General features: G+C 30.3%; 1 protein-coding gene and 1 long non-coding RNA gene across 2 annotated transcripts; both read right to left on the bottom strand.

The window, feature by feature from the left end:
• Window positions 1-2842: 2842 nt before the first annotated feature.
• On the bottom strand, window positions 2843-11103 carry LOC145322241 (uncharacterized). The gene is made up of 10 exons (XM_080164105.1): window positions 10993-11103; window positions 10485-10561; window positions 8094-8165; window positions 7478-7619; window positions 6924-7022; window positions 6354-6412; window positions 5003-5066; window positions 4452-4543; window positions 3735-3879; window positions 2843-3213 (listed from the first exon to the last, which is right to left on the bottom strand). The coding sequence occupies exons 4-10, from the start codon at window positions 7578-7580 to the stop codon at window positions 2843-2845; spliced, it is 933 nt and encodes a 310-aa protein (XP_080020231.1). The 5' UTR covers window positions 7581-7619; window positions 8094-8165; window positions 10485-10561; window positions 10993-11103.
• Window positions 11104-19338: 8235 nt separating this feature from the next.
• Window positions 19339-20527, bottom strand: LOC145323262 (uncharacterized). The gene is made up of 2 exons (XR_013880901.1): window positions 19797-20527; window positions 19339-19464 (listed from the first exon to the last, which is right to left on the bottom strand). It is a non-coding gene; the product is annotated as an uncharacterized LOC145323262 (long non-coding RNA).
• Window positions 20528-24557: the final 4030 nt, after the last annotated feature.

Raw genomic sequence — 24557 nt, 5'->3', positions numbered from 1 at the left:
TATGAAAAAAATTCGATTTAAATTGCATTTTTAAACGAAAATCATAGCGGAAACAAAGGGGTAAACTAATACAAGCTTAGCTGTGATTGGTTGTTAAGCTGATTCAGCCTTCTGATTGGCTACAGTACATTCGGTACAACGCAAGTAAAACTTAATTTTTTTTAATGATTTTGACTATAAAAATGGGTATTTTTATTGTAAAAATATAATTAGTTACTGGAAACCTAAATTTATGACAAAAATAAGCTTATAATTTTGTTTCTAGGCCACGTAGTTTAATTTGAAAGTTTTCAACATGAGCATTGCAATTCTTTCAAAATTTCCATTGTCATAAAATGTCATTTTAAAATGCCTAGAACTTTTTTGTTATAGAAGCTGAAGGCTTCAAATTTGGGGTATTTGGTCTACTTGTGGCAGTCTTTCAGCAGTTAAAGCGTGGTATTTCTTGCATGCTTCCTTTAAAGGAGACTTCAAATAACGGTGGTTTATTCTTAGTATTTAGCCGTTATTTTCCATAAAAGTAAACTTACCTATTTTGGCAGGTGACTATGGTTGGAGGCTGCTAAATAATGTTGCCTGAATTTGTGGCATCCAAGACATTTTTTTGAAATTTGGCCACAGGAAATTGACACCTTGCACAAATTTGCCATGTTCTGTATTGGTCATAACACAAAACTGTACAACTATACAGTGTCAGGTTTGTTACGCTTCCTTCATTTTGATATGATCTTTAAAAAAAACTGTCAAAGAAAATATTTTTTTCCTTAACTCGTTAATAGATGTAGTAGAATATAAGTGGATAATAAGACAGGGGGAAAATTTTCCATGTAATTTATTGGTCAGTTCGTTTATTTAGTAGGAGGGGAGGGGAAGGGTTAAAAGGGGAGGATGGGGAAGATCGTTATTTTAGCCCGCTACAAGGTTCACTTTATTAGAGCACATGATAATCTGGTGTAAGATCCAAGTAATAATAAATCCATAACTCGTTGAAAATGGTGTTCCCCCAAATCTTGCACACTTCCATAATAGCAAATATATGCATCAACAAATTACATATTTATAACCGGTTCTTCAAAGTAGAACGATGTCTATTTGTTTGCTTGTCTGTCTGTTTGTAGCGAAGGATCTCGCTAACCGCTGAACCGATCGGGTTCTCCTTTTTAGGGTAGCTTCTCATGGGTCCCGGGAAGGTTTATAACTATTTTCTTGGGGGGTGGGACACCTCCAACCCCCCAAAAAAAATTAAAATTACTCCCCCCCCATTTTTTTTTAAAAATTTTTCTTTTAAACCTAAAATACGAAAAATTTATTTGATAAACCTCTTTGGGCTAAGCCCCTAGAGGCTAGGGGCGAAGCCGCTAGTTTTTCATTAAAATATCCGAGCAAAGCTGTCTATAATATGAAATCAAAAATAACCATTTAAATAATTTAATCCGTTTTTGTTGCTAAAAAAGTTCTTTAGTGATGAAAATGACTATCTTAAGAATTAATATGCGTTAAATTAAAATTGACAAATTACACAAACCCTAATTTGTTTTTTCAGAAAGAAAATTTTAAATGTTTAGAGTAATGTTTAAAATTCTTAGGGATCTTAATGAATAAGACAATAGACGATAGATTGATGTAAAATTGGTTGAAACGTTTGGATACTAAAAATTAATCAACCAACCAATCAAAATTTTAATAAAAAACCCAATGTTTTTGAGTCAATGAATAAGAAAACGTGCATTTTAAAAAATTTAATTGAATATATAACTAATTGTATTTTAATGGTTAAGAATGAATTTTAACAGGCTAATTGGGTGTTCGAACATTAAGTAAATTATAGAGTATTCACTCTCCACTTTTTAAAATCTTACCTTTATGTTTGAAGACTTCTTCGGCTTGGATTTGTTTTTTTTTCTCTGATTTCCATAATTTATACAGGGACAAATATTACAGATTCATATCGTTTACCCAAAAATTGTGCATATCAGACTCTTACAATTTTAGTATATACTGTCTCTTATCAAAGCTTTGCACGACCGCTGCGATTTAGCATCGCTGTTTTTAAATAAGAATAGTTTTAAAATATTTACTTACCACCTAAAAACTCTATTTGAAAGGATGTAGTTAATTAAAATTATGATGATACCCGATTTTTCTTATCAAAAAAAGAATGTTAGTTTGATAGATGACCTAAAACATGGATGACAACATGCAAAAAAGCAAAACAATTATATCATACCAAGGAAAATTATCAAATATATATTAATAGCGAGTTTATAATGTCACAAAAAGACGACTTAACAAAAATACAATGCGTAAAATTGATAAAAATTAATGGTGGACAATGACATACTTACATGTTGAGACGAAATTATAAAGATGCATCGCTTTACAAACACATCCTATGATACGGATGTTTTAACGGACTGGCCCTATAAGTAGAAAATTAAAAAAATCCAACCTTTTCTAGTAGTTCTTACAGTAGTCGAAGGATCTTTAGTAGGTTTGGATTGGGTTTCTGAAAAATAACATAATCTATCCTTTTCTTGTTTGTCTTTCCATCTGTCCGTATGTCTGTTCATCTGTATGAAACTTAAGATCTCACTAATCGCTGGACTGTAAATACTGGTTATATTAAGGTTTAGATTATTTGGTATGGGGTAGGGAGTATTCTTTCTTTATCCCCCCACCCCTGTAAAAAAAAAAACTAGAAGTAGTCCATTCCCCCTTATCTAAAATACGTATAATAACTAATAAAAGGGGGGGGGGGGGGTAACTCATTCATCTTACTAAATAGCTTAATTCAGGACAATGATTCTTTTTCTTAATTTGTTAAATGGTTTTTCTGGTTGTTCTAAAATTGTATTAATAATAGAATTATGCTATGTTTCCCTTTTTCTTGATTATTTGAATTATCGGAGTTATTTCCAATTGCTCTGCCAGTTGTTGCATTTGTATCAGTTGACTCAGTTGTGGCTGTTAAGTTAGTTGATACAGTAGTTGCAGTAGTAGTAGATGATGCATTAGATGATTTGGTGGTTGATTCAGTAGTTACATTTGAAGAATTCGTTGCAGTAGTTGCAGTTACAGAAGTTGGTTCAGATGTTGCAGATGATTCATTAGATGATATGGTAGTTACAGCAGGAGTAGTGACCAGAGTAGTTGCTTCAGTTGTTTCTGTTTCACAATTCTCTTTAAAATAATCAGATGACAATTCAACAGACCCTAAATAAAAGATTTCAAAGTAATTCATTCAAATTCGTAATCAGAAAGTTAAGCTTTTTAAAAAAACATAGTTTAAGAATTGATTTGAGCAAATTGGGTGAATGAATATAAATGCAAAAATAATAGTAATATACACAGAAAAGGAAATTTGGATGGGAATATTCATAAAGGCTAACAGGAAGAATATAATGACTATGCACAATTAAAAGTAGTAAGAGAAAAAGGGATGGTAGACCAGAGATGAGCCCTCCGTCCATCCTACTCCGTGCATGAATGATCCTAGGACATACACCAGCAGAGTTCTATTTAGCTGGAAAGGTTCAAGGGTAGATGCCTGACTGAGTCACTTCCCCCAGTTAAGAGGGTTTTGGGTGGTTCTAACAATCCTTTCCTTAGAAAAAAACGCTCTCGTTTAATCCGCACAATTTCATAGAAAAAGGGTGAATCCATTAATGGGTAATAAAACAACCTACGATATCAAAGTAAAGAGTAGCTATGCATTAAAGAAACAAAATATTTACGGCGGCAAAGTTGTGAGGTTTCATTGATGACAAATTTAAATTTTTCTGCAAAAAGAAAACATTGGACACCATCCAGGCTGATTCGGTACCCAAAGAATTTACATTTCTCATCACAATTACATTTTATACCACACCAAGATATTTCCTAAAACAAAGACGAATAATATCCAAAAGTAGCAAATTTATAGATATATAAAAGTGACACATGTTACTCCGAAAATGCCCGGTGACATATGTTTTAAATTTCCGCTGTCTATCATATTTAACCGTTCGTCGTCAGGAGGTGATAGGCTTGAATCTCGGTCCGACACCGCGTTACGACGTTAAAAATGGTTCCTACTGCTGCTGCAACATAAATTAGTTAGAGTAGGTGAAATGCCTTGGCCCAAAAACAGGCGCAACTCCTACCATGCACAGTTAGGACTTCTCAGACAAAGGTCGTGCAATCAAAGGATTGGTTGTCTGCTGAGATATGGACGCTTTGCACCGCAATCATAGGGCTCAGGGCTGACAACCCTATCCCTTATCCATAAGTAAGCTACATTGTTACAGAAACACTGACAAATTATCAGCGGCCTATGCTTTCCTGAGGAGTGAAAACGGCTTGATACTATCATATTTATAAATAGCAGCTGAAAAATTTACGTTTTCCCCAATTCCGTTTCTTACAGACATTTTGATTATAGATTAGCTTTGCTACTAAAAATGTTTACTTACATTATCAAAGCTTGTAAATGTGTATGTTTGAAAGGGCTCAGGTTCTGTCCGCATTTCATTTTTTATAACTTGACTAAAACTATTCGGACACTCTAAAAAATAAAACAAGAATGACAACATTATTAATTCAGGTAACTAAAGAGATAAGACAATGGCCGATAAATTGATGTACATCCCAAATGATGTTTCACAAAATAACCTCTTCTGTAGATTACATTTAGTGGTTGAAACGTTTAAACACTCAACTTAATAAACTAACCAATCAAAATTCATTAAAAGTTGTTAGGCAACAAATAAGAAAAAGTTATTATAAAACTTTGGAGACTAGTGTAATAAACAGCCCTATGTCCCATAACCTTTTTGATTAAATAAGGATATAAGAAAAAAATAGAAAATATATTATTTTTAAATTGGGAGGCAGGATTAATAATAGCTTAAAACCACCGCAAGACTAGTAGATATATTCTCTGAGAAGCACAACCTCCTGGGTTCAGATTTCAGACAGACGGACAGGCAGAGAAATATCCTACTACTTTGTATCATAGATTTACCTAATTGAGAACAGTTTTTTACTCCTGTCGTCACTTTTAAATCTCTAACAAGACCTCCAAACCCCTGACATAAAGAATATTTTGAGGGTGGTATTCAAACAACTCAATTAAAAATTGAACTTGGAAGTTGAATTCAGCAATGGGAAAGAGATAATTGGATAAATAATAATGATTCGTTACTTTGATAACTATGGGGAAGTGATGGCACACATTATAAAAATTTGGGAGTGAGAGGCAAAAGCAGATAAAGTATTTTTCTTTTGATATTCATTTTTAAAAACTAAGATTCAAAGCCAATTTTCATAACCAGTAGACTTGTTTAATAAAATGCGGCGTTAAAAATAATCCTCAAAAAATATCAGAAATGTCAATATTAAATGGACCAAACTTCACTATTATTACAATAATTTTTTAATATTTTTATTCTTTACTCAATGTTCATATGTAACGAAATTCTCCCTTTGGTAGGTTATAACAATCAGTAATAGAAAGAACGAAAATTGCACTATTACAAATTTTATTTATGAGCAAATAAGAAATAATTATATTTTGCAAAGGTTTTGAGAATTTTTAACAAATACTATTTTATGAAAAAAAAGTAAGGTTTTTACATCTGAAGCCGAAGAAATCTACTGAAATGATTTAGTTCTCCATTTTATGGAAGCTTCTTATAGGTCCCTGGATGGTTTTAGGCTATTTCTTTATTATATTAAAGTTTGGTTTTAGGCCATTTTCCTACTTTTTTACACCTTTAAATACAGAGTTCCTATATGCTAGGAGCGCAGCCGCTAGTAAAATTATAAATAGACAAGGATGACAACATCCATAAAAGCGAAGCATTGAAATGGTAGGACAATCGGACATTAACACTTGTATAGAGTCAGAACTGAATAATCAGAATATAAATGTAAAAGAGTCGAAGCAAAATTGTAAGTAAATTTGTTGAAGAACTGCTTGATACAGGATAATTTTTATGGACATACTTACATTTTTATGACTTGCTTCGCTTATAACATTGTACTTTGTTGTCCCAGGAATCAATATACCAAAAATCAGATCATTCGGATAATTAGATCACATAAAATTTTGTTGTTAAAAAAGTAGAAAAATCAACGTGTTTAAAATGATTATAGAGTTGCTACGCTTTCTAAATCGTACCTAACTACTACAGGAATCACCATGCAAAGTTTGAAATCGATATGACAATTCAAACATGCCTAAATCAACAAAAAAGCTATCTGTCTCAGACGTACGGACGCACGGACGGACCGATCCTAATTATAGAAAAGCTTCGCTTTTAATAACAAAATATACAAACTTACAAACATTCTGCTACTTACAATAAGTTCACCTGAACTAAAAGACAAGTTTGTTTATCCTTACTCCAAGACCAATAATGACAAGTAAACTCTAAAATAAAGAAAAGATATTTTATATAAACAAAATGTTCATTCACCAAAAAAAGAAATGATCGTAAGTAAATAACATAAGGCAAAAAAATTGAGTAATATTTTCTAAATGAACAAAAAAAGACCTAATCAACTAAAGGCATAAAAAAATACCAATGGACAAAATACCTCAGATTACAGGCCTTCCAGAAAGAGTTTTTTTTAGGGTAAGAAAGGCCTGAAGGTCTGAAACTTTGCAATTGGACAGTACTAACATACTTTGGAAAAGTTGTCGGAGGCCGGAGCCGATTTAAAAAGTTTGAAACTACACATTAACTATAAGGTTGACGACATTATATGTTCAAAGATTTTTAAAATAACGGTTGGAGGATTTTTTTCTGCCTAAAATGAAAAGAAATTCGATTTATTAATATTCATAAATCATAAAATTAGATAGAGGATTAAGACCCATTAGGATTTTTTGATTTTTAGGTGGATTTTTGTAGCAACGCCTTGGCCATAGATATTATTACCATATTGACAAAGAATAGAGCAAAGATCTGGGGAGGAGACATCATCCTTTTCTATCTTTCCAACAGGATTTAGGAAATTTAGGCTGTTGTAACATTTGTCTAAAAACACAATTAAAAAAGATATTATTATTTAGCCCTCACCCCTTCCCCTTTCCCCCCAAACCAATATTTCTCTGAAACCTACATGATACCTTTATAGTCCCCAAAGTTTTAAAATAACGTTTTCCTATTCATTCTTGTAACAACTTTGGGGAACTTTTTAAATTTCGATTGGTTGGTTTATTAAGTTGAGTTTCCAAACGTATCAACCACTAATTGTAATATACAGAAGGGGTAATTTTGTGTATGATATTAGGGATAAACATAAATTTATCAGCAATTGCCTTATCCCTTCAGAACCATGAAATGATACCAGCATATCAATTTTACCAAAAGGATATTTTTAAGATGGTACAACTTTTAGTGTCTCTAGTATGACGCAGTGTGGTCCAGATTCGAACTTCACACCTGCCCGACTCATTGCTCTTTACGCTATGGCTTTTTGACATTTATACCTTCATCCTTGAATGCTGGGAGGCTGACATTAAAAAATCTGAGTCCCCCTCCTTTGCCTTCATGAGACAGTACAGAAAACTTTATGTACTGCGGATAATCCATCTGAATTCGATGAATATGAAATTTTCCACGGTCACAGTCCTGTAAAACAATAATAATTTTTACAAGGAGAATTAGAAAGTTTATTGTTTTATCGTTTTCATTGGAGGATTTCTTTCTCGTTGTTTTTCAGTTCGAAGATTTTCTTTCTCAATATATTTGAAAAAATGGAGAAAAAATAGAAGAAAAAAACAAATAGAAAAAATTCTATTAATTATGATTATCCATGTTTTTGGTAGCGTAGCTAATGATCAAGTTTAATTTAGTCAGCTAATGTTTAAGATAGTCAGCTGAAAAAAAAGAAAAATAATTTAAAATTTTTATAACGGTTTCGTGATTTTTTTGTACATATATTCTCTTTATTTCCCTTTCTTATTGATGACAACTGAACATCTGATCTTTAACTTACTTTGTCCCCATATTCATTTGTGTTTTTTTTTCTTTACCACTCATTGATGATGTCATCTTGTAAGCAGCGAAGCTACTCTATAATTCACTTGATTTTAAGTGTCTAACCGTTGACTTTGGTGAGCAGAAGCTTCCGTTAATTGTCTCTTTTTCGTCTCCCTCGATAAATAACTGGTAGTCCTAAATAATAGGCGGTTTCCCCTTAAGTGCATAGTCGAGCACAGAAACACTAAATTTGAATTAAATGAAAAGGAAGGTGGGGTAGTTTTTTTTGTATTTTTTCCTTTAGGTCAGGTAAGATTAGGTTTTATTGGGTAGAGGCCTCCTAGTGTTAGGGCTTCCGTATACACATATCATTTTTGAAAAGTATATACTTTCCGGAAGCCAATCTTTATGAGGAAGGTATTTTTAGAAAGGGAAAAATGTGTAGAAAACACCCATGTAAGTTAGAAAACCCGCAGAAATCATTTTTAAAAGTTATTGGCAAACAGTTGCAATGTTAATTTGCAAAATTAATTTTATGCCCTAAATGACATATTCTGAAATAAATCTTTTATGAAAGTTTATTATCTTTGAGTTTAGGACATGCTTAAGACGTAAAAAATATTTTCAGTGTTAATTTTTTCGCCCTACATGTGAAAAAAGGCATTTCTCACATTTTATTATAGAAAATTGCATATAAACAAAATAATTATTTTTTTCTACAGTCAACACAAAAATTGGCATAAAATCTTTCATTTTAAATGTAAAAGTCAGATAAAGAATCCTTTTTAGAGCAAATATAGTGCAAAAAGTAACCAAGACGTTTTAGCAAAGTATGAATATCTAATGAAATAGATACTTTTAAATTTTGATATACATATCAGATAAAAATATATAAAAAAAGAGATCAAAAACTATAAAACAAGGTATATATTTTTTTCACTCTGTCACTGAATAAAGAGCACTTTTAAGTTTGATTTTAACCAATGCAGCACTTAAACACTCATTTTTCAAGGTAAATAAACAAAATAAATGCAATTATACAATTAAGTCAGTTTAATAATACAGTAAGCCTTTTTGTAGCAATTTTTTTTTGTTGAAATTATTCTTTATTTCTATAATAAATTGTATTAAAATCTAATGATTTGAAAATTCGTAATTAAGAACTTCATTTTTACACTGTTTTGACATATAAATTACAAAGAAAAAGATTAAATCCTTTAAGTTTGAATAATACTTTATATATTTACATAATAAAAACATTAAAATTGTTAAAGATTAAAAAAAAAGATAAAAATAAGTAATTTTTAAAATCATTTTGTGTCGTCTTCATAAACTATTTCCCCTTTTATATTTTAGTCTGGTAGAATTCATAATTATAAATAACCTTTCTTGAGCATATATATGTTTTATTGAAATTAATTATAAGAATGTAAAACATTTTTTGATTGATTTAAAATTAACAATTCATCTAACATTTTGTTATTTTACTTTTTTTTGAAACTCTTTTATTCTTATTAATAATTCTATTTAACACAAAAAGCTCATAGGGAGTTGATAACCTTTATTTCTTGCTTTGTATTCTAATCAGGTATTTTATTTGACTAAATTTTTTAAAACTATACAGCATGCATGTTTGTGTCAATAATGAAGACATTACGGGTTTTTATGTACAAAAAGTTGTTTTAAAGCAAGAAAAAAAATATAATCTTTCTAGTGACTAATATACAATTTCGTAGTTTTATATATGTCTGTATTTTGGTTTCTAAAAAAAGTACTATACCAACAAACATGCATGCCTGAAAATTAGTTTCAATATTCGTATTAAACAGGAAAAAGAAACTAAGTCGTCGTTATAATTATTGTTTGTTATTTTTGGTGTAAGGTTTTTTTTAATGAAACTTTTTTGGATCTCGTGAATTCGATTTCTGCGGATTTTCTGGTTGCCAGAAATGAAATCTACGCATCTTTTTTAGCTAGATGGCATTTGTCTGGTTAAGATTGGATAAAAAATTCTTTGGTTGGTTAAATTTAATAAGTGTGCGTAGGAGTCAGGTATAATTTAGAAATACTCCCATCCCAAATTTCAATTTGTTTCAAAAATAAGAGAGAGGTTTCTTTGCTCGCTAAGAACTTTGAGGGAAAATACCGTATAATTAATTTCTGAGATTAGATAAATAAATCCTTCCCCCAATTCAGTTAAACTAAATTTTCCCTCTCTGTATGAATGATGATCTTAGAAATACAGTAGAAGTAAAATAGGTTGTCAGTGACGTTAAACGGGGGGAGGGGTTAAAGTCCAAGAAATTAACATACATTAATGTATTTATTATAATTTGGATCTTACACCAGATTATCATGTACTTTGATAAAGTGAAACTTGTAGCTGGCTAAAATAACGATCCCCCATCCACTATAATAACAAACAGAGCTATCCGTTACGGACGGACGTTAGAAAATGGGTTAACTGGCCCCAATAGTAGAAAAGCTTCGTTTGCTTTTTAAAAATTGTTAAACCTTTGTAGCTCTATCTTTTTGATTTGTATTTTGTAAAATTATAGTCAACTCCCAACTTTTCCTTCGACACTTTAAATCTAGAATAAAAAAATCTATTCAATCTCGGTCAAACACCACATCATAACCAAAGACGTTAAAAATTGTACCTAATGCTGATATGTCAAATGCTCGACATAAATAGTAAGGGTTTAGAAAATGATTGGCTAAAAACAGCATAATTCATTACCATGTACAGTCAGGACAAAATCATGCAATCAATGGGTTGGTTTTCTGCAATAGTTTGGATGTTAGTGTTTTGGGGCCTTCTACCTTACAAGATGAAGGCAAATTATGTTTTTAATGTAAATGTTGCAAAAAAATGCGTCATTAAAAAAAAATTTAAATTGCGTGTGTAAACAGAAGAAAATATTATGCATATTGTTAAAATTGCCATAAGCTTTACTTTTAGGAATTATAAATACTATTATTTTGCTGCTTGTACTTTTTCTACTGTTTACCCTGGCCATACCTGTTAGAAAGTAGGAATCATCCCCTGTAGAATTTTCGGGTGGGATCCAAAATGTTTGGTCCAGTTCTTCCAGGTTGAAAACAGTAGCTCCATTATCAAAGATCTGTTGATAAAGATCTATTTTCGGCTAGGAAGTAATGAGAAAAGACAATTAATCAGTTAGGGAGTTGAATCCATTTTTATAGAAGCAGAAACATAATCTATGATTATGGTTTGGACCCTCTAAAACTATAATCTACCCTTCCACTTTCCCCTCTCTTGGTGAAGATATCTTCAACGCCGATACGATTTTTGAAATGTAAGATTCCACTTTTGCCTCTCTTGGTGAAGATATCTTCAACGCCGATACGATTTTTAAAATGTAAGATTCCACTTTCAATAGAGGCGAAACTGGAATCATGGTTTACATTTTTAATATCTATGTTTCTGTAATCTTCCATTACTTTTTTAACATCGACATAATAGAAATGTACCATACTAGTTTAAAATTATGTCAAATGTGAAAAAAAGCATAGATTTTATATATAATTTAAACATTGTTGTATATTCTTAATTAATTAAACAAAACATACAAAGAGCCTTTTATAAAAGATGTTTTGTTTATTTAAAAAATACTTTTAAAAGTGTATCAAATAAGTAATCAAAATTATTTTAAGAAAGTCGTTTATTAATTAATTCAATTGTATATATTTGTAATTTTTTTGTTCAATTAATTTCATCTTAATATTTCCCTAGTAATCTCTCACCGTGTAAATAAGCACTAAAAGGTTAATTACTTATCTAATTGTGCATTTTTGAGGTAAATTACTGATCAATTACTGAACAATTTGGTCTGATTTGTGAGTTAAAAGTGGATGGAGTAAATAAATGGACATTTATAGGAAAAGTTGCTTGTATCAGTTGAAGTGATGAAAAAGAAGGAGGAGTAATAAGGGGGGGGGGGGAAGTTCTGACACATTTGCGTAAACCTGGTGTATAGGCTTTATCTTTGGACTGAGAGGATAGGTTATAAGGAATAAAATCAATCTTATATGATGAATTTTCCCCAGATTTAAGATTTTTTGGATAGGCCTCCAGGTTCCGGAGCTTCAGGCCTCCAGGTGGTCTCTGTACAGATAAAAACTTAAAAATAAGATTTTTTTTTTGAAGAATTAAAGGTTAACTTATAAAACAAAATATGCTTCTTTTTGATTGTTATTCACATATTTGAAGAAAAAACATTCATATTTTGTCTCATAAGCTGACTTCTAACTCTTAAAATTTTTTTTTTTTTCATTTTTACCTGTAGAGAGACCACCTTGAGGCCTGGAGCTCCGGAACCTGGAGGCCTATCTAAAAATCTTAAATCTAGGGGAAATACATCATATAAGAATGATTTTATCCCTAATAACCTATCCTCTCAGTCCGAAGATAAAGCCTAGGTGCTAGGTTTACGCAAATGTGTCAGAACTTCCCCCCCCCCCCCCCCTTAATCCCTTCCTTCCTGTAAGCAGTTTATGACGAAAATTAAAGATTTGGCCTATATAATCCAAATAAGCAAAAATTTTCATCGATTGCTTAAAAGAAATTTAACATAAAAAGGCATGATTTGGTATATAAGCCAAATAAGCAATAATTCTCATTGATTGTTTATAAGTAATTTATCAAAAAATAGTATGATTTTGTATATATATAATTCAAATAATTTTCATGGATTACTTAGTAGGGGTGTCATGCTTAGTGGTAGCACACTGAGCTACAGTGGTGAGAGTTCAAGTTCAATTCTCTGTAGGTTGACTCTAATTTCTCATTCACAACATTAATCGTGCATCATCCCCTGGTTGTGTAAGAAGGGGATTATTGAGTAAGTTTGGATACCTAATAGTCACTTACTTACAGTACTACCCTTAACCCAAGCTCCTCTTTGGAGAGCGTCATTCATTACCGTGACTTATTTTGGGACATCTGCCATATTCTGCAAGGGTAAGGTAAGAGTAGATCTCATGAGATAGCAAGTCAAGTCAAAATGTGCTTGAACATGGAGCTTGATAGCCCTATTTCTATGAGAAAATTGTCTCAGCCTACTCCAGGTCAAAATCATACAAAACTATGGCTAATCAATCAATCAATCAAATTGATTACTTATAAGTATTTTATCATAAAACAGCATGATTTGGTATATGAGCCAAATAAGCAGTAATTTTTATTGATTGATTATAAGTATTTTTTCGTAAAATTACCATGATTTGGATAATAGCAAAAATTTTGATTGATTGCTTGAAAGTAATTTATCAAAAAAAGGCATGATTTGGTATATAAGCCTAATAAACAAAAACTTTCATTAATTTCTTATAAACAATTAATCAAAAATTTATAATTAATTATTTTTGTAAAAATGAAAGAGTTAAATTTTCTTGCATTAGGGTGAGGGCGGGCTAAACCGGTAATTTTTCAGTTTTTGAAGAAAGAAAATATTTTCTAATGAAACCAAGACCATTAGAAAGCTTATGGAAAAGACTATCAGGTTATCCTAGGACTTTTAGAAGTTTGATATAATTGGACTCAAAGTTGTTACCGATTAATACCCCACAGGGGGGCTAAACCAAAAACATTTTTTTCAACCTAAAAAAAATCAATGAAAAACAGCCAATCAGACATTATTAGGTTAGGTTAGAGGGATTATCCATAAAAAATTTCATACGGATTAAACTATTCCTTCTATGTCAAAAATCATTTTTTTTAAAGATGTGAAATTTTGATTTTTTTGCAAAAATTTTCTTGAAAAATAAAATATTTTCATACAAAAACACTGTCCTACCTACTTTTTGGCCTAATTCTTAAAAAGCCCATATTGAATTTTGGAAAACCTAAAAATTGACCTTAAAAATCAAATTTAAATTTTTTTTAAAAATTACCTGAAAATGCCCTGCCACCAACTCTGGTCAATTTGAAAAAAATATTAACTCTATTTTAAAGCTCTCAACCGATTTGAAAAATAGGGCACAATCCTAGTTAAAAAGGTTTTTACAGATTAGTTCTAGGTCTTACCAATTTTTGTGTAGGTCGTTCTTTAACACCTACTGAAAAATTTTCAAAAAAAATATTTTTTGTCCAACTTTGAAACCCTAAAAGTACCCTTAAAGGACGCCTGCAAGAAATACCACGCTTTAACTGCTAAAAGACTGCCACAAGTAGACCCAATACCCCAAATTTCAAGTCTTCAGCTTCAATAACAAAAAAGTTATAGGCATTTCAAAATAGCATGTTATGTACAATGAAAATTTTAAAAGATTTTCAATGCTCATAAAAGAAAAAACAATATTGAATTGCGTCACCTAGACACAAAATTATAACTTTATCTTTGTCAGAAACTTAGATTGCTGGTAACTGATTAGATTTTTAAAATAAAAACACCAACTTTCATAGTCAAAATCTATGAAAAAAATTCGATTTAAATTGCATTTGTAAACAAAAATCATAGAGGAAAGAAAGGGATAAACTAATACAAGCTTAGCTGTGTTTGGTTGCTTAGCTAATTCAGCCTTCTGATTGGGTACAGTACACTTGGTATAACATGAGTTAAACCTAATTTTTTTTAATGATTGTGACTATAAAAATGGGTATTTCTATTGTAAAAATATAATTAGGTACTGGCAACCTAAATTTATGACAAAAATAAGCCTATAATTTTTTATTTCTAGGCCACGTAGTTAAATTTCAAAATTTCTAACATTAGCATTGAGATTTTTTCAAAATTTTCATTGCACATAAATGTCATTTAAAACGCCTAAAACTTTTTTTGTTATAGAAGCTGAAGGCTTCAAATTTTGAGCATTGGGTCTACTTGTGGCAGTCTTTCAGCAGTTAAAGCGTGGTATTTCTTGCAGGCTTCCTTTAATGTGAAATCAATGCAGCAGTTGTGATTTGACTTGAATTTGGTTAACTTGTCTTAGTGTTTTATTTGTTTTCTTTTTGATCTTAAACATTAAGGTATTGAATTCTTTACTTATTAAGAATTGTGAAAATTTAGAGACACCATCTCTAAATCAGCCAATAGAATAACTGCAGAAGAACAATCTGGCTAAGTTATTGGAAGAAATGTGTAAAACTTTTGACAGGAAAGAGATAAAATTTGTATTTCTTAAGACAAAGATAGCTTTTTAAAAATCATATGGTTGAAAAATTCCTTTGCTGTATTACTGGAATGATTCATAAATAACAAAAAATAAACAAAGGTTACTTTAATTGTGCATTTATTTCAAACCAATGAAAATTCAAACTGAAGTACAAAATAGAATCCAGAAATTTTGCCTGTCTATTTTGGCTTTCATTGTAGGTTGATTCTCAGGATTCTTTAAAACTGTAAAAATAGATTTAAATATATTTCAAATAGCTTAATAAATTAGATTCAAAAGCCTTATAGATTTAATTAACTTTGGGATAATGGTAAAGGACAATAAAATATTAATTACCCTTGCAAAACTATTTCATTTTTATGTAAAAAGGTGTGATAACCAATCTGCCATTGTCCTATCACTCTCAGATAAAGTTTAACTTTGGTTTATGTTATATTTTATAACACATACTTAAGACTTAAAACTTAATGTAATGAAAAGCTTTCACTTAAAGGGAGTGTGAACGTAAAAATTTCTCATCTGATTATCAAATCGTAACATTTTCTAAGCACATTTCACTACATTGATCAACCAAAAACGTCCTATTAACAAAAATATCTAGAAATAATGCATTGATTTTATGGTATTTTGGGAGGGAAAAAGGAAAAAACAAGGTAAATCTGAACGTTTTTGTTCTATCTTAACCTATTAGTGCCGAGCGCCACTTTTATGAGCCGATCGAGCTGAAAATCTCAGGGAAGCTTTATAATGGTCAAAACAAAATTCCAATTATTTTGTTTTGCTCTAGTGGCGTGCACAGGAAAGTTGCAAACAAAATGGGTTTGGCATGGCCATAAATGCCTAACGGGCATTGAGACCCGTTTTGAGCGGTTTCTGCTGGCATTAAAACCCGTTTTTTTCTAAATACCCGGTTATTTTGACAAAAAAATGAATAATGTAACTTTTGAACGCCCAAAGTGAGATGAACACTTTTTAGAACTTTGATACCATTCGTAATTGAAAACTACATAACCTCATGTAATCTATAGAGCTACAAGTAATATACGAAGCAATTTATATCACATTTAGTGTTTTGGCTATAGGTACCACCCTTTTCGGTTAAAAAAGCCCGTTTGTTGAAGTTTTAATACACACACACTACAAAAAAAGAACATATAAAAATTGGGTGATAAATATCAGAAAAAGAGCATAAAAATATTGGAGGACACATATAGAGATTACTAGGGTATACTTATTAGGGTGGCTCAAGAATAATAAATCATAAACAAATATTTAATGGTTGAAAAGTTAAAACCGGGTAATAAACCAAAGCCGAGCCGGGTTTTAAAACTGCTGGGTATTTATGGCCATGCCGAACCGGGTCATAATAGGGCGTAAAAAAACAATAAAAAAATCATATAAAAAATAGTAATTTGAATAAAACGATTTCACAAATAGATGTACTTGTTAATAAACTTTAGATTTCACAAAAAAATCAGCAACTTTACTATAAAAACAAAAAAGTTAGAAGGGGTATTTTAAATTCACCAAAATTTTCGTGGTTTTCAAATTTTGTTGAGCTATACCGGCAAACGGAAGTAAGCAAAACTGCCTGCTCCAGGGGGAAATGAAAACCAGGGTAGTAGAGGGGGGATTCATATTGAGAATGATGCAATTTGTAGACTGGAAACCGGTTATTTTTGTGATTTTTTGGAACTGGATGGAACCGGGTTTTAAAACCCAGTTCGTCACTAATGGGTTAGATTTGTATTGACAAAAAAATACCTCAAAGTCTACAAAGGGTTGAATCTCATAGGTTATTTAAAATAATGATATTCTTTTTTATTGTGTTGGACAATAAATAACCCACTTTGAAGAATTAGTTTACACTTTTATCAGACTGTTTATAAAGAAATATTGCACCTTTATTATTTACAAAGAAGTTGTATCAACTTTTTTTTTTATAGCTAGTCGGTCCTTTTAGTAAGTAGTAGATGTAAAATTTTTCATAGAATTCAGATATGCAATCGGTTTTTTTGTAGACCTCTTATTTTTTAAGTAATTTAAGTTTAAAAAAAAAAATTAAGTCGATTTTAAGGTACTAAAATGCAACAAAAAAAAGAAAGAAAATGGCCATTATGAACAAAAATAGTAAGATCTTTAATTTGACACCTTACTTTTTCAATTCTGTCAGGTAATTATTGAAAAAATCGATTTTTTTAAACCCACAAGAATAAAAACTTTGAACTCAATTTTATCATTTCACAAGTAAAAGAATATGGGTTCATATATACCTTTAGAATCAGAAAAATATTACGAATTCATTGTAAGCAAAATTGAAAAAAAAAGTTTACAATATAGTATATAAACTACAATAAAAGGAATTATATGAAAATATCATATTATATTGTACAGGCAACGTCTTAACTTTTGAATTGTGTATAAAAATGGGAAGGGGGTATAGAGGGGGTAAAGTGGGGGTAAAAAAGGGAAGACAATAGTGTTGCCAGAACAAAAAATACAATTGGCCATTTTTATATTTTTTTATTTTTTTACTTTTTTTCAATTTTGCTTACAATGGATTCGTAATATTTTTCTGATTCTAAAGGTATATATGAACCCATGTTTTTTTATGTCTGTTTGAGAAAATATTTAGGCCTAAAGTTTTTATTAAACCGAGGTTAAAAAAATAGATTTTTTCAATAATTACTCAACAGAATTTTAAAAGTAAGGTGTCAAATTAAAGACCTTACTATTTTTGTTCTTATTGGCCATTTTCTTCCTTTATTTTGTTGCGTTTTAGTACCTTAAAACCGACTTAATTATTTTTTTAAAAAACTTAAATTACTTAAAAAATAAGAGGTCTACAAAAAAACCGATTGCATATCTGAATTCTATGAAAAATTTTACATCTACTACTTACTAAAAGAACCGGCTAGCCATAAAAAAAAAAGTTGATACACCTTCTTTGTAATTAAAGGTGGGCGAGAGATGGGCCATCTAAAGTTACTTGGATACTAATAAAATAACCTGTTTCTAGCTTTGTTATTGTATTTGGTTTTCAATAAAAAATATTACTTATTTTATCAATTTTTAAGTAACTATACATTGGTTTACTTTACATCAAGGATATTGTTAAAAGTCAGCTTAACCGTTAGGAAAAATAGAGAACTATGTCAAAAAGTTTAGTTTTAGCTATAGGAGGAAAAAAAGACAATTAACTGCACATTTATATAGTCCGGAAATTTTTCCCCCAAACTAGGACATAGTTAAAATTTTCGGGAAAAGCCGTTTTTTAAAGAACGAGAGACAATTTTGCCCTATATTTGAGATTATATTAAACTGTTTTTAACCTATTTTTAAAACGTATATAAAAAATATACTATGACACCAGTAGAATGAGACTGCAGAGCCTAAATTTGAATTAAGTCCCCAATAAACTTTTTTGGGGGGATTTAAATATTAATTTTTACTGTTGCCGTGATCATTTTGATCCGAGCAAAAGGTCTTTTTTTTATTTGGGTAAAATTCGTAGCTTTTAGAGTGTTTTGCTTCATAATTATTGTATTCTGGTATAGAGTAAAATTAGGCCGTATGATTTTACTATAAAAATTCACTAAAAAGTTAATTCTTTATAATATATCAACGAATTAACATTAACATGTTTGTGTTCTCTCACTTATTTTAAAAACATAAAAAATGGCTGTAAAGGGTTAAATGACAACAAATGTTTATGCAATACAACAAATTTATTTTTGTCACATATACAAATGTGTTATAAAATAAGATTATTCAAACTTATCTTTTAAAATAATTTTAAAAAGTATGTATCTTTTATATGTACGGTTTTCATTCTTTTCATTTTAATTAAATAAAAAATATTTAACTACATTTGAAATAAGTCACTTTGTGAAAACACTCTTTTTTTGAATTGTAAAGAATTATATAAAACAAGACTTCTTATTGGTTAGATTTCAGAATTATTTGTTTTATTGTAAATGTTAGATTTTTCAATGAAATTAATTGTTTTAGAAAAAAAAAATTATTTCCAATGAACAGAGTAATGTTTTTTTATTGTATCAATATAAAGTGAATTATATAAAAATGTTCTGTAAGCCACAATATTACCCGAAGTAAAAAAAAGCGTTTGCTTCAGTGTTTTGAGAGTTTTGCTTGGTTGTTCATTGATTTTTGTTACAATTTATTCATTTAAATTTCTATAATTTTCCCTTGCATTAAAGAACAATTGGGGTTACATTAAAGCTTGTATTTCAACAAGTGCATATTTACAAATATAAAAATAATCACACATTAACAAATATTTAAGAATAACCAGGATTTAGGAGCTCGAGTCTCATGTTGCATAACAGAAGTTTTACTGAAATATTAGAAAATTCAATAAAATGTTAAATAATAAGAAACTCAGATATTTGAATAAATAGGATAAAACTAACAAATTTACTAGTTTTTATTGTATTTATTTAAATCATTCTTTCAGCAAATAACTTTCAGTTTGATAAAATAAATAACAAATATTCTAGATTATTACATTTACCAGTCCAGACAAAGGGTCTTTCATGGAATAAAAGTAACAATTAAGAATTAAACTAGCAAATGGTAATTAATTTCCATTAGGATCAAATGATTTTAAATCTTTAAAGATTTGAATAAATCAAATAGTTAGGAAGAGATAAATATATAAATCATTACCGGACATTGAGTCTTCCAAGCTCAAGCAGGCAGGTTTTTCATTCCAGGTTAGGCTAGGCTATTATAATCAAATGTATCAGCTAAATGAACCTAAACAGCTAGAATTAATAGCATAGATTGAATATGTCAAAGAGTATTTGACATATCCAACCTAAAAAACATACAATAAATAATAAATTATATGTATAAAAGGCTATATGAATTATTCCAATTTGTAGCTAGGGAATTTAAGATTAGAATAATTAAATAAATCAATCAATCAATAAATTAGTAATTTGCTGGGGTTTACACCAATGTACAATCAATCAATTTGCTGGGGTTTACAGCAATGTACAATCAATCAATAAATCAAGTAATGAAGATTAGTGTTCTAAAAAATATACAAATTAATTTATTATAACTTCTATTGGGACAACTGATCCTACTACTTGAAGCTATGATAAATCAATACATTAAGAAACTTTTACACTTTCAATCTCTAGGAAAATCTTCTATCAATTAGTAATTCTGATAAAAATTAATGTAATATCCAATTACAAAAGCATAGGTCAATAAGTTTACTTTAGTTTAATCCAATCTAATTTTTCTATGGATTTGAGTAATAAAAATAATAAATCAATTTAGAATGGGACTTACCACTCTGGATAGGTTTGTTCTTGGTAGCTGGCCTTCTTGGTCTCGAAAGGACTTAATCTTTAGTAGCTCTCTCTTTGACTACTGGATCAGACTACGATTCTATTGTTGTATTCCTTGGCTTATATAGGTGTTGTACATACTCAAAACCAGTTCTTTGTTTGTAAACAATAGTGTACAGCAACGATTTTAATATATTTATTGCATTATTTTTCTATAATTTACCACGAATTTCCTTATGCTTTTCTTAGTATTTTAAACATAAAATATTGTTTTTAATAAAAATGTACAAAAATAGTTCTTTTTGCCATGGAATTATAAGTCAGAAAGAATGTACACAAGGTACTTTTGGACGTTAAATTTTTGCTCTTTGACTAGGATAAAATTGAGCTACGATTTTTTGCCATTATTAAACAAAATAAAATAAAAATATTTTCAATTTCAATTTTTTCTCATTGCCTTAAAATCTCTCAAAACATTCGGTCAAAATGATTACAGCAAAACTAAAAATTAATTTTTAAATCCCCCAAAAAAAGTTTGTTGGGGACTTAATTCAAATTTGGGCTCTGCAGTCTGATTCCATAGGTGTCCTAGTATATATTTGACCCCCCATTCAAAAATAGGTTAAAAACAGTTTAATGAGATGATGTTAAGGTTTGATAATCTGATGAGAAATTTTCTCGTTCACAGTCCCTTTAAGCAAAGCTAACAAATAAAATTATGAAATATATCAGGGCTATAAAGAGATAAGACAATGGCCGATAAATTAATGCACATCCATAATGATGACGCTCTAAATAATTCTTTCTGTAGATAAAAATTAGTGGTTCCAACATTTATAAACACAATTTAATCAACCAATCAAAATTCAGTAAAAATCCCCAAAGCCAATGAATAAGAAATTGTTGTTGTAAAACTTTGTGTACTATTGTAATAAGCAGTCAGTTGTCTCCTCCCTCTCTGGATACGAATACTAACTAAAAAAGAATAAAATGCGATGGTACTCTACAATTCACTTTTCTGCCTGTCCGTCATTCTGTCCATGATTTTTTATGATTTTCCAGTATGGCTACGAAACCAATTAATATCCGCTGGATCAGACCCGTCTAATCCAAACTTGAAACCATGTATTGTATTGTATTATAGACATTTTTCTACAAATAGTAAAGTTAGACTGGGCCTTCGCCCCTTCAGGACTAACAAAACTGGAAAAACAGATCTACTAATCTTGGCTGTATATTTTTGACATTGCCAGTTTTCATCAACCAATTAAGATTAAATAAAAGTAAACAAATTTATAAATCCAACAAATGTTTATAAAACTTTGGGTACTACTGAAATTTAAACCCTCCCTTATTATATGCATTATTATTAAGACATAGTTATAGAAACCTGCAAACCATAAGAGTGATTTCTTTTAGACATACATATAGACTTCTACCAACCCTTTTTGTAGAAAACGTCGCTTAGAAGCAATAACATTTTGTATGTATCTTATCAATTTATATTGTATATAAAAAGCTTCGTCAAATGTTTTAAATGGACATTCAGGACTTTCTGATATCGATTACAGGGTGCTACTGTCCTTCTCATTCTGTTTTCTCATGTTATTATAGACAGAATTTATTTAATTTTTCGTCCATTTTTCCCTCCCTGTATACAACTTTTATTGTACCCAGGGAGGTAGGGAACATAGGACTGAAATTACCTTCCTAGCTGGTCCAAAACCTCTAGGTACTTTAATTCAAGTTTATCGCCACCAGGGATCTGATGGGTTTAAGACAATAGCTGATAAATGGATGTACATTCCCAAAAATACCTCTACTGTAATTTGCCATCAGTGGTTGAAACGTTTCAACACTATACTAAATTAACTAACCAATTAAAATTCAGTAAAAGTCCCCAAAGATGTTAAGCAAACAAAAATGAAAACATTATTGTAAAACTTTGGGAACTAGCATAGAGAGAGGTGGACAATGGACTGTTTATTACACTAGTCCCCAAAGTTTTACAATAACGTTTTCTTATTGGCTGGCTTAACAACTTTGGGGACTTTTATTGGATTTTGAATGGTTAGGTTATTAAGTACTAGCAGCTTCGCCCCTAGCCTCTAGGAGCTTTGCCCCATGAGGTAATTTTTAAAAATACAAAATAAAAAAAAAAATTCTGGTGCTGCGCCCATAATTTATGAGCATCACCAGAATATTTTTTTTTTTTGGGGGGGGAATTTTCATTTTTTGGGGGGTTGGGGTTTCCCACCCCTCAAGAAAATAGCTGAAAACCACAACAGGACCAATAGGTATATACCCTGAAGAGTAGAATCTGATCGGTTCAGTTGTTACTGAGATCTTAAGGGACAGCTGGATGGACAGACAGATAGACAGAAAGACATCATTCTACTTTGTATTATAGATATATAGTAGATCAAAATTCAGTAAAAGTCTCCAAAGTTGTTAAGCAAACGAATAAGAAAATTTATGTTTTGAGATTTCTAATATAAAATTTTCTTTAAGATAAACATTTTCTGAAAAAATTGTTCTAGCTTCAAAAATAAGGAAATTACATCCATTTAACATTTTAATTAACCTTAAAAAGAAAGTTGTTAAATGAAAGGGTGAAGTGGGCGAAAAATGACTTTGTCTCACTTATAGTCAGAAATTTATTATTTAACAGGGAACATACACAATTTTTTTTGCCATCTAACTCTAATAGGAGCTGAGATGATATGTGGGGAGGGGGGGGGGGGGGTGTTGAACTATTAAGGTCCGGAAATGGGCCTGATTGTTAAGTGTTAGCAACCTTTAATTTTAGGTCCTTTTTTTTCTTAAAAACTTCAAACTAATAAAAATATAAAAAAAAACTAACTAATATGTACAATTTCTACTATGTCGATTTAAATATATGATATGTTATCTTGAATGTATCATTCCAGTTTTGTCTCTATTGAAAGTAGAATGATACATTACTATTATGTCGATATAAATAAGGAAATCAATGTTTATGAATACGCTGATATGTAAACATGAATGTATGATTCCAGTTTCGCCTCTATTGAAAGTGGAATCTTACATTTCAAAAATCGTATCGGTGTTGAAGATATCTTCACCAAGAGAGGGGAAAGTGGAAGGGTAGATTACAGTTTCAGAGGGTCCAAACCATAATCATAGATTATAGTTCTGCTTCTATAAAAATGGATTCAACTCCCTAACTGTTAATGATACACAAAATTACTTAATATTCAGATTAGTATATGAAACGTTTGGACATAAAACTTATAAATGAACCAATCAAAATTCAATAAAAAAAGTCTTCAAATTTATTGAGCCAAATCAAATTTAGTATAAAACGTTGGGGACTAGTGATTTTCGGCTACTGATTTTCAGTAATTTTTTTACAATTTAAAAATAATTTTCATGTAAAAAGGTATTTTCCCAAATTTTCTTTAGGAAATTAGTTTTGCCAACAAAAATAAAATCTAAAGTAATTTCTCTTGGCAATTCTTTCACCCATGGATTATTTATAAACAAGGATGACAACATCCATAAGTAGCTAAGCACAAAAATCAAGGTATGGAAAAACAAACAAATTCAGTTTAAGAGCAGATATTTAGTTGATATATCAAAAAATTAAAGAGAATCACGAAACCAATCATAACCCCCCCCCCCTCCCCTATCATAATTGTTGTTGTTTTTTTAAAAAGAAACTTCGGGTTGTATATGGGTGGTAAATGTGCCAAATATATTTGTATTCCTCTTTAGAGTACAGTATCTCTGAACCCTCCAATATTCTGAACTCAGGGGAAGCTGCTGTTGAACAGTCATGACAATCATCTGAAATTCAATACATAAAATAGAATAGAATTTAGTTAATCAATAAAATGGTTGTTACCAAATGTATTTTATTTACACGAACATACTCTTATAGCTTTGACTCTAATGGCCCTATAGCAACAGAAACTCTAATAGCGCTATACAATATTATTGTGTAAAGAAGTGAGTAAGTGTGTCAATGAGGGAAGCGTATACTTATTGAGATGCTAATCATCCAAAAATATGAGGGGAAAAAATTACAATTTATAGGTACAAAATTTTTTCGTATATGGGAAATTTTGTATTATTAGGTATTTTT

This window comes from Acartia tonsa, chromosome 6 (assembly GCF_053477335.1).
Source record: "Acartia tonsa isolate MP-2025a chromosome 6, ASM5347733v1, whole genome shotgun sequence".
NCBI classification, from domain to species: domain Eukaryota; kingdom Metazoa; phylum Arthropoda; class Copepoda; order Calanoida; family Acartiidae; genus Acartia; species Acartia tonsa.
This window is presented reverse-complemented; position numbering and strand designations above follow the sequence as displayed.